The sequence below is a fragment of the Heloderma suspectum genome, chromosome 5, assembly GCF_057233095.1.
Source record: "Heloderma suspectum isolate Gila_16-S chromosome 5, 16-S_ref, whole genome shotgun sequence".
Classification (NCBI taxonomy): Eukaryota; Metazoa; Chordata; class Lepidosauria; order Squamata; family Helodermatidae; genus Heloderma; species Heloderma suspectum.
In genome coordinates this window covers 143,402,306-143,420,803 of record NC_139462.1, presented here as the reverse complement: position 1 = coordinate 143,420,803, position 18,498 = coordinate 143,402,306, and the positions used below count along the sequence as shown (strand labels likewise).

Genomic DNA, 18,498 nt, shown 5'->3' with positions numbered 1-18,498 from the left:
CATTAGCCACCTAAGAGGTCTTCAGATAAAATAAAGGAACATTCACTGAAATTACTTCATGAATGGTTTTTATCACCATGACATCTCCTTGTTGGAGAAGCTGTAAATGTACTGGGCCATATTATCATACATGCTGGAACTGTAATATGGTGGAATTGTAATATTATTTAAAAGTTTTGGAATCAGGTTTATGCAAAAATAAGCAAAATTGTATGTTATTATTTAATTCCAAAACCTAATGATTTTTTTTTATGAGGGTCTTAGTGACTTGTCTCACAAGACCTTAGTCATTTTTTTATTGTTGGTAGGATGTTTAGAAATTGCTTATAAATTTAAAAATAAGAAGCTACATGCTGGATCAATGGTATACCACAATATACGATTTAGCCTTGACAAACAAACTGACTGAACAAGTTCAGGTTTCTGATGAGTGAACACAATCAGACTTAGATTGTTTCTTAGTAATTCTTCAATTCACCACTTCTCAAGCCAACACAGATCATTTTGGAATGACTTGATTACTGGACGAATTCTGTATGATTGTTGATTCTAGGAAGATCTGTCTTAGTTAGGGCTAATGTTCAATTTTGGTTATAATACATGCACTGTATCTTCTGGACTTCTTTGGATTTAAATTTCATTTTGTTTGGCTTATCTATATTATTTTTTTAAAAAAAATAATACAGTATTTTCTGAAAACAAAATAGTTAGCTGGTATAGCATAGTGGATGAGGCCAAAACCACATGTGCACCCTGATTAGCACTCAGCAATTTCTCCCCACTCCCATTAACGTGCATTACCACCATTCACAAGTTATGTTATTCCTGCTCTAAATGTTACTACATCATCTTCAGCTACAGCAAAAGAGATTTCCACATCTGAATACCTTGAATACCGGGCCAAACTGCCTCGCAGTTAGTCTAGGACACAATCCAACAAGTACTCTTCTTGACCAATCCATCATTTCTTTCTCGGTCTTCTCCATCCTAAACTCCAATGAAACTGATATGGTCAGCAGAAAGCATTATCAGTTTCATGGAGAGCAGGTGAAGAAAAGAAGAATCAGTTAAATAGCTACAGTTTTCCCAGACTTGTCAGTTTCACTGGAGACCATAGAAGAGGGATGTGAAACTAGCAAGGTCCCCCACTACACACAGTTCCCTACACAAGTAGAGGCTAAAATATGAAATGCACCAATCCCAGTTTTTTCATCTATGGAAAAAAAGATTGCTGGAGGACAAAAGACACAGAAAGACTGATATACAGTTGTAAATCCATCTTCCTTCATGACTGATCAATTGATCTGAAAACCTCATACAAGCACATTTAAAACCACACTTCTATCTTTCTCAAGCTCAAAAACACAGTAACATGCACTGTGAGTTAGTAACTCCCCAGTTCAAGTCTCACCTCTGTCACAAACTGATGATAGGGAAGACACTATTCTCTCAGCCACCACCACCATCCCCCACAACCTTTCCACCTGCAGTTACAGAGATAATAAATAATATTGGCCTATTTTACAGGACTGTTGCAAGAACTACTGAGACAATGTATGTGAAGTGTGTTAAGTACTCTACATTGTGTTGTGGGTCCTTATTTGTTCTAATACCAAGCTCAGTGGTCTAGTCCCTCATCAGTTAGTTGGGCAGGAAAGTGGGTCGACCCACTGACACAGGGAGCAGTTTCTGCATGACTGGTAACTCACTGGGTATGTAGTATTGGTTTGTAAATTGAGAGAGAGAAAAAAGGGAGGAAAAACAACCGAACAAGGACCTATTTGCTGTGGATTCCAGAATCTAGAGAATGTGGAGGGCTGATGAGCATCTTGGACAGAAAGGGGGAAAATATGCACGGATTAGTCAGCTCAAAGCCCTGACATCTTACAAAATCACAGAGTTGGAAAGGGCCATTTAGGACTGTGAATCCAACCCCTGCTCAGTGCAGGAATCCACCTTAAAGTGTCCCTTACAGGTGGCTGTCCAGTCTCCTTGAATACCTCCAGTGATGGAGAGCCCACGACCTCCCTAGGCAGCTGGTTCCATTGTCTGACCGCTCTGACCATTAGAAGGTTTCTCTTGATGCCCAACCGAAATCTGCCTGCCTGCAACTTAAGCCCATTATCTCATGTTCCACAGTCTTGGATGATAGGGAATAGGTTGTGGCCCTCTTCTGTTTGATAATCCTTTAAGTACTTGAAAGGTGCTATCATATCCCCTCTCAATCTTCTCTTCTCAAGGCTAAACATACCCAGTTCCTTCAATCTTTCCTTGTAGGATTTAGCAATCCCCTGATCATCTTTGTTACCCACTCTGAACTTTTCAATTAATCTGAATCCTTCTTGAAGTGTGGTATCCACAACTGGACATAGTATCTGAGGTGAAGGCTGATTAGTGCAAAGCAGAGTAGAACTATTACTTCCCATGATTCTGAACTATACTTCTGTTGATGCAACCTAAAATTGTATTTGCCTGTTTTTTGCAGCCACATCAGCTGCTGACTCACATTCTGCTTGTGATTGACTGCAACTCCAAGATCCTTTTCATACATACGATTACCAAGCCAGGTTTTCCCTGTCTTACACCTGTGCATTTGATTTTTCTTTCCTAGATGAAAAACTTTGCACTCGTCTCAGTTAAATTTCATTCTGTTCTTTCTGCTCATTTTTCTAACCTATCAAGATCATTTTGTTTCTGTCTTCTAAAGTATTAGCTATGCCACCCAATTTTATGTCATCTGCAAATTTGAAAGCATTCCTTAAATTCATTAATACAAATGCTGAAAAGCACGGCCCAGGACCAAGCTCTGTGCCACCCCTTTCGATACCTCCCTCCAGTTTGATGAGGAACCATTGATGAGCACTCTTTCACTACAGTTCTCCAGCCAGCTGCAGAACCACCTAGTGGTAGTGCCATCCAGTGAACACTTAACTACCCTGATAATCAGAATATTCTGGGGCACTTTGTCAAATGCCTTGCTGAAGTCAAGATATATTATGTCCACAGCTTTAAAGTATTTTGGAGAGAGGGGCTGTGGTGGTCTGCTCAGGGAAAGGACATTCTTTTTTCCCCTTTCCCACTCCACAAAAACCTCCCCTCCTCCCACTATATAGCAGTAAAGACCTTAAGATTCAAAGCTAGCAGCCAAGCCGACCTGACAGCAGTGGGAAGTTTCAGGTGGGTGAGAAAGAAATACGTCACACAAACTTTCTCCTCCTCTGCAAGCCCCAAACACCAGTACCAGGCTCCAGTTCCAGGAAAGCTGGAGCCCTGAACAGGAGCACTCCTGATATGCTGCTGGAGATACATTGCAACATCTTGTTATTGGTCCTGACTTATCCTGCTACGGAACCCTTAATTTACTAGTGACAGAAGTGTCACAATTTTCCTACATCTAATTTTTTGTTCATAATCAACAAGCCTTTTTAAAAAAAATGAAATAAACCAAGTAGGTGATGAAATGTATTATGTAAAAGTTTTCGATTTAAAAAAACAGTAAAGCAGGCAGCTCATTAAGATACCCATATTATCACAAATTCCTACAAATAGGTTATTTCACTAAGGTTATGAGGAGCTAACCACATGGTGAGTGTTAGCTAACTCAGATGCTGTAACAACTGACAAGATACAGGGAGTTCTACTGCACAGGGTTTGAAATATTTAACCCTGTAAATTATAATATCAAAGGCCGGAGCAAAATAAGCTCAAATGCTGTCCATTAATGGAAAGGAATTGTAGTAATGCCTAAATAACACATGCTTGGCTCATATTGTGTTATGTTACCTGTTATACCTGTATTTGGTCCAAAAACATTAGGCTACAAACCTATATGCATTTACCTGGGCGTAAATCCCACTGGATTCAGTGGGATTTACTTCTGAGTAGACACGTGTAGTTTTGCACTGATAACGTTGTAGCCATGAAGACAGAAGTCTGCCTATGTTCCACTAGACCCACCTTCCCCAATCTGGTGACATCCAGCAACGTCAGACTACAAGTCCCAACATCCCCCAGCCAGGGAGATGCACTACAGTAAAATCAGGAATTCTCTCCTCCCTTGGAGTTCCTCACCAACAGATTTTCACAAGGAAAATACTCTCCAGGGTTTAACCAAAGAGGCAACACAAAACACCGCCCACCCCACACGCTTCATGTCACCTTTTCATGTCACACGTTCAACTTTTCATAAAGCATCTTCGCCCAAGACAGACCCTCGTTGTGCAAAACTGACCTTCCAGGCAAGCAACGTAACCCCAAGAGTGCCAAATTCATCCAGATCCGTCCTGTTGCTCCCGCTCTCTACTCAGTCAGATTTCCTAGCACTGAATCATAGCTCCTTGGCTCCTCCCTCCCAACATAGGCTCACAAGGAGCATCATCGTGGGTTTTCCTTGAGAAATGCCTACGGGGGAGGGAGGGAAATGCACCGGGATTTAAGCTAGCTGAATCCTTACAAGAACTCAAACAGATAAGACGGGGTGAGGGAGTCTAACGACATGATCCATTCAGACATTTAGTCCCCACCGATTTCAATGGGTCTTAAGCACGTGGTGAAAAGTGTCTCCCCTTGAAACCAATGGAACTTTAAAAAAGCTTAGCTCGGGCTGAATCGCGCCGCAGGTTTTTACATCTTCTCTATACAACATGCCTCTTCAGTCATTTTAAATTCCACACATCCCACACAAACAAACGGTATCACTGATTCAATGATCCCAAATGCATAGTTATAGGGACGTTTGGGTGGCAGGGAGAAATGAGAGCGGGGGGGGGGGTCAACCCTTCTAGCAAACAGAAGGACTCCCTTGACAAATCCACCTGATCGCCAAATAATTCCTTTCTTGCTATTATTATTATTATTGAAATCAGGAAAGAGTATCTTGAAATCAACTGACCAGGAAAGCATGCACAACAAACACCCCTCATCACTTTAAAAGATGGGGCCACTTCAGCCGATCTGGGGTGGGGGGAGAGATGGAGGAACTCCTTCTTCCTAAAAATAAATGATCGCTCCTCTCTAACAAAAGCGCGATTGCGGAGCAGCCACGTGCAAAGAGGGGCTCATGCCTTCCAGTGCACACGCTGCTGCGGTGCGCCCTCCGGTTTGCCGGCGTGGCTCTTTCTCTCCCTTTTTTTACCTTGCCGCCCCAGCTCCCCAAAGCGAGGCGCGCTCCGACTCCGCCGCCTGCGCCTCGCCTCGCCGCGCCGCCTCCTGCAAAAGCCCGGCGGCGCGACACGCGCGGAAGCTGCTGCAAAGCGCCGAGGGCAACGCTCCGAGCCTGGAAGAGCCCCCTCGCTGGGACTTGGCTCCCTCGAAGAGCGCCCGAGGCGCGGAGCCGGCCGGCTCGGCCGCGCCGGGAAACGCAGGAGCTCTGCGCAAGGATCTCGCTGGGCAACGACCGAGTTCCCTTCCCGGCTGGAGAAAAGAGGCTGATCGAGGAGGCAGGCGGCTCCCTCTGGCTTTCCTCTGTATGGCGGCACTTCTCGCGCTCCCCCAGCGGCTGCCGTAGCCCCCTCCGGCAAGCGAGTCGGGCTCTCTGGGCTTCTCACTCCACCGCCAGGCCTCGCCGCTTGCTTGCTCGCTTGCTTGCTTGCTTGCCTTCCCCAGCGCGCGCCCCCAAACCCTGCTCAAACGTGCAGAACGAGCAGGTCTGAAATCAGGCGAGGCGCTTCCGATCCAGGAAACAAAGAAAACCCGTGGCGACTTTGCAACAGGACGCCCTGGCCGTGGAGAACCAACCTGCGCTCCGCCCGTTTACTCAGAAGTCCCCCTGGGCACGCTAACTTGGGAGCGAGTCCCATGGAACTCCGCGGGACTTGCTTCCGAGGAAACATGCTTAGGAACCGCTCTGGGCAGCCAGACCCACGGTCATGCGGCTAGCGAAGCGGGGCTCTCCCTCGAAGAGTTTTGCGGGCTTAAATTTCTCTGTGTCCCACGCTTGTGAAAGGCCTGGGAGCCACGGTGGAGAAAAGAAGCGGCCGTCCCAAATCCCATTGATTGCCACTGGGCTTAGGGCGCAATCTGATGCATGTTTAGACAGAAAAAAGGCCCACAACTCCCAGTTGTAGGACTTTTTTCTGTCTAAACATGCATAAGATTGCATCCTTAGTTTCAAGTAAGCGTGATTAGGATCCAGGCTACACTGCTATCTCGTATGGACCAGCTTTCCCCAAACCTGGTGCCCATGCTAGCTGGGGGATGCTGGAAGTTGTAGTCCAACACAGCTGGAGGGCACCAGGTTGGGGAAGGCTGCTGCAGACTAGAAGTGAGCAACTTGTCCTCCAGATGTTTTTGCCTACAGCTCCCAGGATCCCTCACCATTGGCTATGCTGGCGAGAGCTGATGAGCGTCATAGGCCAAAACATCTGGAGGGCTACAAGATGCCCACCTCAACAACAGGTTGGCCATCTCCCCATTCCTGCACCTGTGCCTGTAACAGAAGGAAAACCTACAAAAATGCAGGAAGTGAATGAAGCTCTTCCTGTAGAGATTTTCTTTTTTTGCCAGCTGCATTTGTGTTGTCAGGCTGCTGTTGAAGGCGCCAGAGCAAGGCCAAGAGAAAAGGTGGCAACTCTACTAGTGCCTGTATCAAAGCTCAGCTCATTTGGAAGAGGGGACGTAGAGCTCATTTCTGACAGACCTGTGAGCAAAGCTGTTGTTTAGGAAATGCAGAAGCAATAGCAGAAACTAAGGGCAGGTTGTACCACCTGGCCCTGCTCCCTAACCTCCACCCATAGGCTCAGTGCCTCTGTATGAAAAGTTTTTATTATATATAAAAACTGTGCCCTCCTGTCTTGTGGTGCAGCTATTTAATGCCAGATCGGTCTGCAATAAGACCGCACTCATTCAGAATTTAATCGTGGATGAGAGGGCCAACCTGGCATGCATTACTGAGACTTGGGTGGGTGAGCTGGGTGGAGTCAGCCTGACTCACCTCTGCCCACCTGGGTACTCCGTGCAGCACCAACATAGGTTGGTGGGCGGGGGGGGGGGTTGCCGTGGTTCATAGAACTTTCATCTCCATCACCAGGAGACCACTCCACCTTGGAGCAGGCCTTGAGGGGTTGCACCTGGTGTTGGGCCATAGAGACAGACTGGGGATGCTGCTGGTGTACCGCCCACACTGCTGCCCAGCATCCTCCCTGACTGAGCTGGCGGAGGCAGTTGCAAGTGTGGTGTTGGAGGAACCCAGGACAGTGGTTCTGGGTGACTTCAACTTCCATGCTGAGGCTGTCTTCAGAGTTCCAGCTCAGGACTTCATGGCCTCCATGACAACCATGGGGCTGTCTCAGTATGTCATCGGCCCAACACATGAAGCAGGGCACACCCCTGATTTGGTTTTTGCTCCAACTTGTGAGGTGGGTAGTCTGAAGATTGGGGGGCTCCAAGTAACCCCATTGTCATGGTCAAACCATTTCCTGGTGAGATTTGCACTTACAGTGTTACTCTCCTCCCACGGGGGTGGGGGACCTATTTGGATGGTCCGCCCCAGGAGACTGATGGAATCCAATGGATTTCTGAATGCTCTAGGGGATTTTCCAGTGGAGAGAGCTGGTGATCCAGCCGAGGCCCTAGCCTCACTGTGGAACAGTGAGATGCGGAGGGCCATCAACTTGATCGCACCTGAGTGTCCTCTCCGGCACTGTGAAGCCTGTTCTGCACCCTGGTGTACTGGGGAGCTGCGGTCAATGAAACAGGCTGGACGTTGGCTAGAGCGCAAATGGCGCAAGACTCGAAGACAACCGAGCATGCTGTAGAGTGCATAATTGTGCCTATCACGTGGCAGTACGGGCAGCAAAGAAGGTTTATTTTTCTGTATCCATTGCGTCAAGTAGCCATTCAGCGGAGCTCTTCCGGGTGGTCCGGCGGTTGTTAACATCTTCCCCAGTAAATGGGGCCCTGGCCCCGTCGAGGACCCGCTGTGACCTTTTCGCATCGCACTTTGAGGACAAAATCGCTTGTCTCCATAGCGACCTTGATGCTGTTGTTAGTGCAGTACCAGTCGAGGTGTCTGATGCCACCATCTGCCTCATTTTGTGGAATCGGTTCTAGTTGTTACAGCCTGATGATGTGGACAAGATGCTTGCAATAACGTGACTGACCACATGCCCTCTTGATCCCTGTCCCTCCTGGCTAATAAAAGCTAGATGAGGGGGTATGACTGGGTGGATCCAGGGAGTGATAAATGCTTCCCTACAGGAAGGGGTGGTCCCTGCTGTCCTTAAGGAGGCAGTAGTGCGGCCACTCCTGAAGAAGCCCACTCTGGGCCCAAGGCGGTAGACAACTACCGCCCAGTTGCAAATATCCCTTTTCTAGGGAAGGTACTTGAGAGGGTCATGGTGGACCAACTGCAGGCACTCTTGGAGGATGCCGATTATCTAGAGCCATTTCAGTCTGGGTTTCGTTCTGGTTACGGGACTGAATCAGCCTTGGTCACCCTGATGAATGACCTTTATCGAGAGAGGGACAGGGGGAGTGCAACCCTGTTAATTCTGCTCGATCTCCCATCGGCTTTTGATACCATCGACCATGGTATCCTCCTGGATTGACTCTGTGGGATGGGTATTGGAGGCACTGTGTTACAGTGGTTCCAGTCCTACCTACAGGGCTGATTTCAGACAGTAACATTGGGTGACTATTCCTTGGCTCCTTGGCAACTGAGCTATTGGGTGCCACAGGGTACCATCTTGTCCCCAATGTTGTTTAACATCTATATGAAGTCGTTGGGAACAGTCGTTAGGGGATTTGAAGCTAAATGCCGTCAGTATGCTGATGACATACAGCTCTATCTCCCTGTGACATCTGAATCAGGAGAGGCTGTGCAAGTCCTGAGTCAGTGCCTAGACTCAGTAATGGGCTGGATGAGGGCCAATAAACCGAAGCTGAATCCTGGCAAGACGGAAGCCCTGTGGGTGAGTGGTTCCCGGGTCTGGGAGATAGGCTTATTGCCTGTTCTGGATGGGGTTACACTCCCTCTCCTGTCCAATCAGGTCCGTAGTCTGGGGGTACTCCTAGATCCATCATTGTCGCTGGAGGCCCAAGTGGTCGCGGTGGCTCAGAGTGCCTTTTACTAGGTTCAGCTGGTTCGCCAGCTGCAGCCTCTCCTGGACAGGGATAGCTTGACCATGGTGGTACAGGCATTAGTAACCTCAAGACTGGATTACTGCAATGCGCTCTATGTGGAGCTGCCCTTAAGGCTGATCCAGAAGCTGGAGCTAGTGCAGAATGCAGCAGCTCGGCTGTTGTCGGGAGCTGCCCCTTTTCAGCGGGTAACTCCTTTGCTGAGGGAACTGCACTGGCTGCCTGTTTGCTGCCAGGCCAGGTTTAAGGTATTAGTACTAGTGTACAAAGCCCTAAACAACTTGGGACCAGGATACCTAAGAGAGCGCCTCCTTCTCTACCAACCTGCCTGGTCCCTGAGGTCATCAGAGGGCATGTTCCTGGTGGCTCCACATGGACCCGTGGCCTGACTGGAGTCTACCAGGAAAAGAGCCTTCAGTGTGGTGGCCCCCTTCCTGTGGAATTCCCTGCCTTTCGAGGTCAGGCAGGCACCAACACTGTGTTCCTTCCAGCGCCTCCTGAAGACATTCTTTCAAGAGGCCTTCGCTGCATAACCAGCCGTGGTTTGTTAAACTCCACTTTGTTGGGGTTTGTCTTCTTTAAAAAATGTTTTAACTCTTTTAACCATTGCCTTATTCTTTTATCATGTTGTTCACCGCTCCAAAATCTTCTGATGAGGAGAGGTATATAAATATTGTAAATAAATAAATAATAATAAAATAAATAAATAAATGTGCCAGGACTAGTTCATTTTTAAACTGGTTTTAAAATGTCTGATTTTGCAAACCTGTTCTGCTGATCGAGAACAGCATGTTTTATGTTGTAAGCCACCTGGGGAAGACTGCACTCTTGAAAGGCAGCTAGGAAATGCATGAAATAAATAAAAATTCCCCGGTTGAGATGAACAGGCAGAGGACAGGAATGGGCCGGCAGCCTCCACGTATTCATTTCCACATGGATAAACATGTGAACAAGAGGGGATTCACATGAGGAAAAAACTCACAAGTTGAAAAAATGCGTGAGTGGGGGCACAGGGCCCCATGGTTAGCCCCACCACTGTTACATGCTGCAGCCATACCCCCACTCGGGGCTGTTGTCAAGGGTAGGCATGGCGGGGCACCTGCAGAGGGCTCACAACCGAGCAGGGACCCACTGCCCAGAGCCCCCGGATTCGCTCCTGTTCACCATTGCAGCCCCCTTGTTCACCTGCCTCTTGCTCTGGCCCAGACATCAGTGGGGTGAGAAGGAGGAGGAGCAATAGATGTCATTGCTTACTTGCTCACTGTCTCAATGCCCGTCAAGCAAGCACATGGTAGCAATGATGAGGATGCATATTTTCAAGATGGTAGATGAAAGGCTAGATACCAGTTTGCTGGGAGACTAACAATGGAATCCTAGGCAAGTTTACACGGAAATAAGTTCCCCTATGTACCTGCCTCCCCGCTCTTTCTATGGCCTTGATCCCTTTTTCCTGTCTGTCTTTTCCAGAGATCCATTCTATTAATTCAGCTGCCTCCTTCTTCCTTCAGGGCCTGCCAGCTTTTGAGTTCACTGCCTACCTTATTGCCCCTCCTTCAGCTTATATAGTTCCCATATCCTCTGCCACTTAATTCCCATACCTTCTAAGTCCTCTGCTCTACACCACCTTCTCTGCCTGTCTTCCAACTGACAACACACAGTCCATCCCCGCCACCCTTAATTCCTTCCTCCCCCCTCAATCTGACCACCTGCTTTTCTCACAAAAGTTATACAGATTTGTAACTTTCAACATTCCATGCCCATCTCTTCCATCCTTGGCAGCTAAGCTATTTGTTAACATTCGTAACATCACATTCATTGAGCCAATAGCAGGGTGTGTTTGCATGGATCACAAGGGACAGGCAGACAGTTCTATCTGTCATCATCTTTAAATATGATCTCACACCCATGAATCCTTATGAAAATTACCTGATTGCAGCCCACTCCCCCTCAATATAACATGTTATTTTTCTATTATGGTAGAAGTCTGAGCTTGCTTAAGATCCTGACATTCTTAGCCATAGACACCCGAAGGGCAGATTGATAGCCACTTATATATAATTATATATGGCATATCTAACTTTTAATAGTAGCTAACAGTTCAGCATGCATATGCAGACACACACTCCCAGCAAAAGAGCAAAAAGTATCGACAAAATATTTTTATTTGCCTAACTAGGGTGAGAGCAAAGTTGTGATGGGTTTAGTCATCGAACACCATTGCCCCAATCCAACAATCCCATACAGCAGGGATAGGGAATATGTGGCTCTCCAGGTAGTGTTGGACTACAACTCCCATCAGCCCTAGCCAGCATAGCCAATAGTCGGGGATGATGGGAGTGGCAGTCCAACAACATCAAGAGGGGGCCACATTCCACCACACAGGGACCAGACTTGGCCCAACACATTTTGATGTCTGAGGCAAATAAATAAACCCAAACAGCATTTTCCCCACCTCAGTTTTAAATAACGACTACATTAAACTGCTGGCTGCTTACTGCCTTTTGATGGAGGGGACTTGGCGGTCCCATATGCATAGCTTTGCATGGACTCCGAGTCATCTCCTCTATTGAAGTGAATGAGGGAAGCCTGTTGAGTCTAGGGCTCTGTGTACATGAGGCTATGGCTGGGGTCTCCAATGAGGCACCCATGGGCACCAGTGTACTCACAAACACATCTTTCTTAACTGGGAAGCTGGCATGCTGCAAAGTGAAGCACCAGCCCCCAGTGCCATCTTCATTTACAAGGATGCCTCTGAGCCCCAGAGACATTCTTGGAAAATAAGCACGGTAGGTGGCTGTTTTGGGGTGCTGTGTGTTTTGCCTGTGTGTGTCTGTGAATCACTGAGCATCACCTGTTTGCCTTCCATGAAATGGGTATTTTGTTGTGCTTTGTGGGGGCAAATATCTGATTTGGCATTTGGGGATCAGGTGCAGTGGAGCCAGAGATTGCAGGAACGCAGCCTGTTATCAGCAAGGAGACTGCCGTCTCCACCCCGCTCAGAATGCCCTGTTCCTTCTGAGCTTAGCTGCAATCCCCACAGTAGGGGAGGGGGATGGATTACCCCAGCAACAATATATTGTTCCTTGTAATGTAAAGTATTTTGGACTGGCTTGGTCCTGAATGGGCAATTAAGACCCATTAGGTTTAGAAACCACCAGCTTCTAGTGGAGATGAAATGGCTAGAACTAGTTTGTTGATATGGGTCAACACAGCTGCCTGCAATTTAGGACTCTCCTTGTGAGGGGTGGCTATGGGGACTTGTCATGAAGAGCTTCTATTCTTCAAAATTTACCACTACACCACTAATTAGAACCTACCTCTGCCTTGTATGCAGTTTCTCAGCCAGGTTACTTGTATCTGAGCTTCATCAGTTTGCCTTCTGTGAAATGGATGTTGGAGCAGAAAACTGTGGGTTCAAAAGAGTGGTTTTGTATTTGGGGGCTCGGACCCCCTGCTCTGCCTTCTACTTAAGTCCTTGGGAAAGTTACTATTCTTTTAGTCTCACCAGTTTGCCTTCAGAGAAATGGGAGTTTTGTGACTGCCCACGTCCACCACGGCAGCCATTTTGTGAATGGGCAAGTCCCCACCCACCCATGACAGCCATTTTCTGAGAGTGTCCATGACACTCTACCAAGTTCTAAATGTACCCACCGACCCAAAATGGGAATATTGATAATGACTTCTTATGTGTGTTCTAGGTTTGGCTATATAGCTAAGTAATTGTATGATCAGGGATGGATGAATCTAATCTATTTCGCTTTTTATATTTGCATTTTTCAAGTACAAGTTCATTCCATCCCATTTCCACATCAGTTTGCAAATTTGTTTTTAAATATCCATCTGAAAGTGTGCATGCATTTTCATATGCATGAACATTTGTATGCATTTCTGCATCCATTTCCTCCTAATATACATGTTTTGGCCAACAATTTCCCTTTTTGTATGCAGTTTTCTCTATGCATTTTTGTACGCAATTTCCTGACTGTATGTGTTTTGTACACAATTTCCCCCTAGTGTATGCATTTTTATGCAACTTTTCCTAATGTAAGCATTTTTCCTAACCTAAGAGATTTTCACACATCTCTGCAAAATTCAGAAATGTGCAAAAACAGAAGGATAACTGTGTTCCAGTTGATGCATTAGTGTGAGAAGTGTGAATTAGTTTGGCTCATAATGAATTTTTCTCCTACCCCTATGTGTGATGCAAAGTTGACCACTTCCATTATTTTCGAAGCACCAGCAGTATATTTGGCTGTTTATGAGCCATAACCAGAGGCCCTACTCTTCTACCCATCACCATGTAAGCATTTTAACCACACCACATCATCCTTTGCCTCAAAGAAGTTTAACATATTTTATTACCAAGATAAATTGCACTGTACTGTTCAGTATCTAAAGAGCTCATTTATCATTCATTTGAATTATAGGCTGCTAGTTCCCCTCCTCAGGGGAACTGATGTCTGCTTTCTAATTCACAAGGCCAGGATTCAAAGGAGAGAGAGAGCCCCTTAAACAGATGACCCTAATCTCTAAAGCTACATTACGAGAGGCATTAAGCAGTCAATGTCTGAAGGAACTTTAGAATCTCTTTCTTTTCCTTGACAAATGTCAGCCTTCAAGGCCTCTGCAGAAAGCTCTCTTGTAAAAATGTATTTTTGGTCACCTACAAGAACCTATGTAAATCAATCAAAATACTTCCATCAATCTTTCTGCTTTGATTTTCAATGTTGTGTGAAAAACAGGTGATTTTGGTTAAACCTGGAATCTCGGTAGTTTCTGTGGAAAAGGCAACAGTAAATGAGAGACTACTGCAAGGTTCCCCAACCTGTTGCCCTCCAGATGTGTTGGACTTCAGTTCCCATCAGCTACAGGCAGCTTGGCCAATGGTCAGGAATCCTGGGAGTTGCAGTCCAAAACATCCAGAAGGTACCAGGTTGGGGAAGGCTGGACTACAGCAACACCAAAATCATCAGTTTTTATGTTAATCGCATTGATTCATTGGAAAATATTGATGTAGAGTATAGTCTAATAATTAAGTGCAGATTAGTATCACAATTAATTGATTTTTTACAGACTATTATACAAACATGAGCTAGAAGATTTGGGCCGAAATCCTACGCACATTGATTTTTTACAGATTGTTTTACAACTATTATAAAGTTGTAAATACATCAATAAAGTTTTTTTTTTTATCCCACATGACACAAAATGGACTATGGATTATGTACTGTAGGTCAATTTTTTTTTAAAGAACAAATCCCTTTTCATTCAGGAAAGCAATATTCAGGAAAGCTATGAACATTACAATAATGTATCTTCAAAGCTGTCATTTAATGCTGGGGAGAAAAAATGCACCTGCGGGATTTTTACCCTAAGCATTCTAGCCATGACCAGGGAGCAGGGCAGGAGGGGCAGGCACAATTTTAGTTCTGACTGTGCTGGGGAGGGAAACGGTAAGGTCCCCCTCATGCTCACTGTGCCATATTGTGTTCCCCAGAAGGAGCGCGCACACACACACACACACACACAGCAGCTGCAATTACTTAAAGTAAAAATGGAAAAGTAGGTACACACCAAGAATTAAGTGTAATGTGTAGTTTGGCCTTAAGACAAACATGACCTAGAAGACTTGGGCCGAAATCCTGCGCACAGCTCAGTTGGGAGTAGGTCCCATTGAGCTCAGTGTGAATTCTTTCCAAGTAAATATTCATGGGATTGTGCTGTTGACTGTTGTAGGTCAAGTACAGCAGTGACATAAATTGACCAAACACCTCCACATCTTCACACTTGCTCTAGATTGCCTTTATATGAGGGTGTTCTTCAACTTGACAGCTTGGAGCTGCCAGGGGGGTGAGATGGAGGGAACTGGGCAAGCATCTCCATGAGGGAGGAGGGATAGACTAGGCCTGTGAAGAGATGACAGTAAGAGCCTTTCTGAAGGTCTAGTGACATACAGAGGTAGCACTGGGCAGAATTAATTGTTTCCTCCATTCCTGAGGTATTTGTGAACTCTGATACTTCAGTTACAAAATATATTTAAAACTGACAAGTACAGCAAAGAGCAGCACTTCAAAAACCTTCCAGAAACTAATTGGGTTTAGAAATTAACCCCTTAATTCAGCCTGCCCCAACCTGGTACTCACCAGATGTTTTGGACTAAAACTCCCATCAGCCTCAACCAGAGTGGCCAATGGTCATGTATTATGGGAGCTGTAGTCCAAAGCATCTGGACTAAAGCCATCAGTTTCTAGCAGCTTCATCCATGCTGTTTAGAGTTGCCAACTGACCAACAGAAACCAGCCAGTCCTGCTCTCCTGTGCCTTTCACAGGAGCAAGGTGTGCAGGAATCAGCAGGTGAGGCTTTTTCATAGCACAGAGACTAACATGATCACCTGCCAGTTGCAACAGTTCCAATGGATGTTCAAAGACACAGCTTCAGATGTTGGCTGAAAATGTGATCACCCCTAGCCTAGGGGAACCAGCATTAAACCCTCTAGAGAAATAAACAAGAGTGTAAAATGGAGTAGTGTGTTTCCCTGTTTGATTGAGGATAGCAGAATGAGCTTGCAAAAGCAAGTCCACATGATGCTGCCCAAGGACCCAGTGCAATTACAACAGCTGTCTCCTCTCCCCGCCCCCCAAACATGGAGGACCTGGTCTTAGGGTGGAACCCTCTACTCCAGGGCAATCCCATGGCTAACACCAAATGTGGAAGATCACCCCTCATCAGTGAGCAGTCCCTCCCCCTTCACTTCCACTGCCACCATTAAATTACACCCCTTTATTTAATATACACCTTTTCCCCTAAGGTAGCTGGTCATTAGGTGTGAGACAAAACAGATCAGAGGTACCAGGAAAGTAAACAAAGATATATAGCATTTTATTAAAATGAAATAAATCAAGAAAGCTTGTTACTGAAGTTGGCTGTTACTACTTTAAAACAGGGTTTCTCTATGGTATTTTCCCCACCCCATCAGTCATTGTTCTTTCAGAATGCTCCTCTGACAACAGCACTTATGGGCAGATGCACACTACAGGCCCTGTGAGTCAGCCCTTTGTGGTTTTGTTTTTCCCCAGCTGTTTCCTCCCAACATAATTTCACTGTTGTAATGATAATTTTGCCAACAACAACAACAACAACAAAGGAACAGGGGAAGTAAGCTGATGTGATTTTCAATTAATAGCTTCTGGTCTCTCTCTCTCTCTCCAGACACAGTTTACTAAAATATATTAGGAATTATACAAAGTGTATAATTTGGCATGAAGAACCCAAACATTACTACAAGAACCAGCCAATGTAGTGTACTGGCAGAGGAGTGAAATTGGTTGTGGAAGGCACATACTTAAATCCCTGCAAAGTTACACACATAAGGACATAAGAGCCCTGCCGGATCATTACGTCTAGAAGCCATTCGCTGCCTGAGGCGAAGGTCAAGATGGTGCCCCCTCTCCCATTCCACATACAAAAGCTGACTAGACTGCCAGTTGGACCTTACTTCAATATTGCCAATGGGATAGCATCGTCCATCGTGCTGTTGGGCAGAAGGCCAGTTTAGGAGATCAGGACACACACAGATCTGTCCTCCAAAAGAGAGGAAGAACAGCTAGGGGACTTCTGGTGCTGCCCCTCAGCATCTGCTGTCTGAGGCAACTGCTTCACGTTACCTAGTGGTAGAGCCAGCCCTGGGTGCAACACAAATGTTACAATGGTTAAGAAACTTTCCCTGTATGGTGGCAACAGACGGGTGGAAGGAGGAGAGAAGTAGCCAATATAGAAGCAGGGTTTTTAAAGAGAAAGCATTGCTAAGAGGTGGATGAGGAGCACCAACCATGTGGCTTAAGAACGAGGAAGCTCCAGGTGGGAGTGAGGGCTCAACAGACAGCTAGGATCCCAAAAGGGCATCCCTGCCTTCTAATGAAATGGGTAGTCAATTTATTTGTCTATTCAGAAGGCTTGTTTAGTCCTAACATTTGATATTAGTTCACATAATTAGTTAAGGCCTCACTTCACTGATCTGTAAAGGAATCAGTCAAATTACAGTGTGTGAATGAAACATTGAGATCAGAGACCTCCTGTGCCTCTCAGGGCACAATCCTATGGGGATAGGCAGCCGCCTCCGAACTCGGAGGCGACTGCCCTATTCAATACAGGGCAGGAGAAGCACGGAGGGGATTGTCCCCTCCATGCTTCAGCTGCCCTGCATCCATGGCCAGACAGCCGATTTCAAAGGCAGAGCGAGGGAGGCGGCTGCCAGACAACTCATAGGACATGTCGTACTGGCATTTCCACCTTCCCCGCCCCGGAACACCCCCTGCAATGCCCCATTTTCGCCACTGCACTCCTCTTCCGAGCGCAGAGTGCGGGGCCATTCCCAGCTCCCTGCGAGGCTGCATGGGAGGGGGGAAGGTTGGTTCTCTGGGAACCGACCTCGGAACGCAGGCTCCAAGGCCGGTTCCCGGAAACCGACATATCCTATCGCCATCTAGCCACTGACTAGCGGCCATAGGATTGCTCCCTAAAACTCCTGTTTTTTTCTCTCTCTCACTTGTTTGCTTCCCTCTGGCAAAGGAGCATAGTGCAGCTGTATGAGGCGTGCAGAACCTCAGGCCAAATCTGATCCACCTAGGATCCCAACCCGGCCCTCTGGGGCTCCCCAGATAGCCAAACTCCCTTTCCCCAGCCACCAATCGTATGAGGATTTCTGATTTGGGGGCAGTATTTCCCCCCTATTTTTAATGGTTCAAATGCCTCTCCCAAGATTACTGGCAGTAAGAGCTGTAAGCTAAAATACATTGATTTTTGTTGTACTTTGACCCTGCCCCTTTTTGCCTTCGGCTCCACCCACCACTGGAGTGGCTTCCTAAGAGCTTCTTTGAAATAGAATTAGGCCCTCAAGATCCGGGCCAGCCCTACCATTCGCCAGAGTGAGGTGGTCGCCTCAGGTGGCAGATGCCAGGAGGCAGCAGCAAGGTGCTGGGAGGAGAGAGCTGACTGCCAAGCAGCCTGCTTTGTGCCCCCTAAGCTATCCTGCTGCCTTCAGGTGCAGTAGAGGATGCTTTCCCATTATCATTGTTGGAGAAACAGTCCAGTCAGCTTTTGTACAAGGAATAGGAGTGAGCACCATCTTGTTCTCTGTCTCAGGCAACAAGAAGTCTTGGGTAGGGATGGTGCAGGCACCCGACTGGGTCCGAGCATCCGTCAGGATCCCCTCGGACCATGCCCCCAGATCACGCCCACCAGGGCTCTGGCCTCGCTTTCCCCTGCTCGCGCCCTCCCATACATTCCCCACATTCACCTGGACCCGTCCGCAAGCACCCGCCATTTTTCCAAGCTTCTTTTTATGAAAAAGGAGGTCTTTAAAATGCGCATATTTAAATATGTGCAAATTAGGGCTGGGAAAGGCTGATCTATGCAATATT

General features: G+C 46.7%; 1 protein-coding gene across 7 annotated transcripts in view; it reads right to left on the bottom strand.

Annotated features, from left to right (window-relative positions):
* Positions 1-18,498, bottom strand: part of TNS3 (tensin 3) — a 321,108-nt gene that overhangs the window by 272,757 nt on the left and 29,853 nt on the right. For 4 of the 7 annotated variants that reach the window (XM_084857722.1, XM_084857724.1, XM_084857726.1 and 1 more), the window contains exon 1: positions 4,232-4,301. The exons of 2 other annotated variants lie outside the window; for them this stretch is intronic. In XM_084857722.1, the coding sequence (XP_084713848.1) occupies positions 4,232-4,272 (41 nt within the window). In that variant the 5' untranslated portion in view covers positions 4,273-4,301. Of the gene's footprint in view, positions 1-4,231; positions 4,302-5,134; positions 5,528-18,498 lie in introns of those variants that run through there. One more of the 7 variants, XM_084857725.1, reaches the window with a different exon arrangement.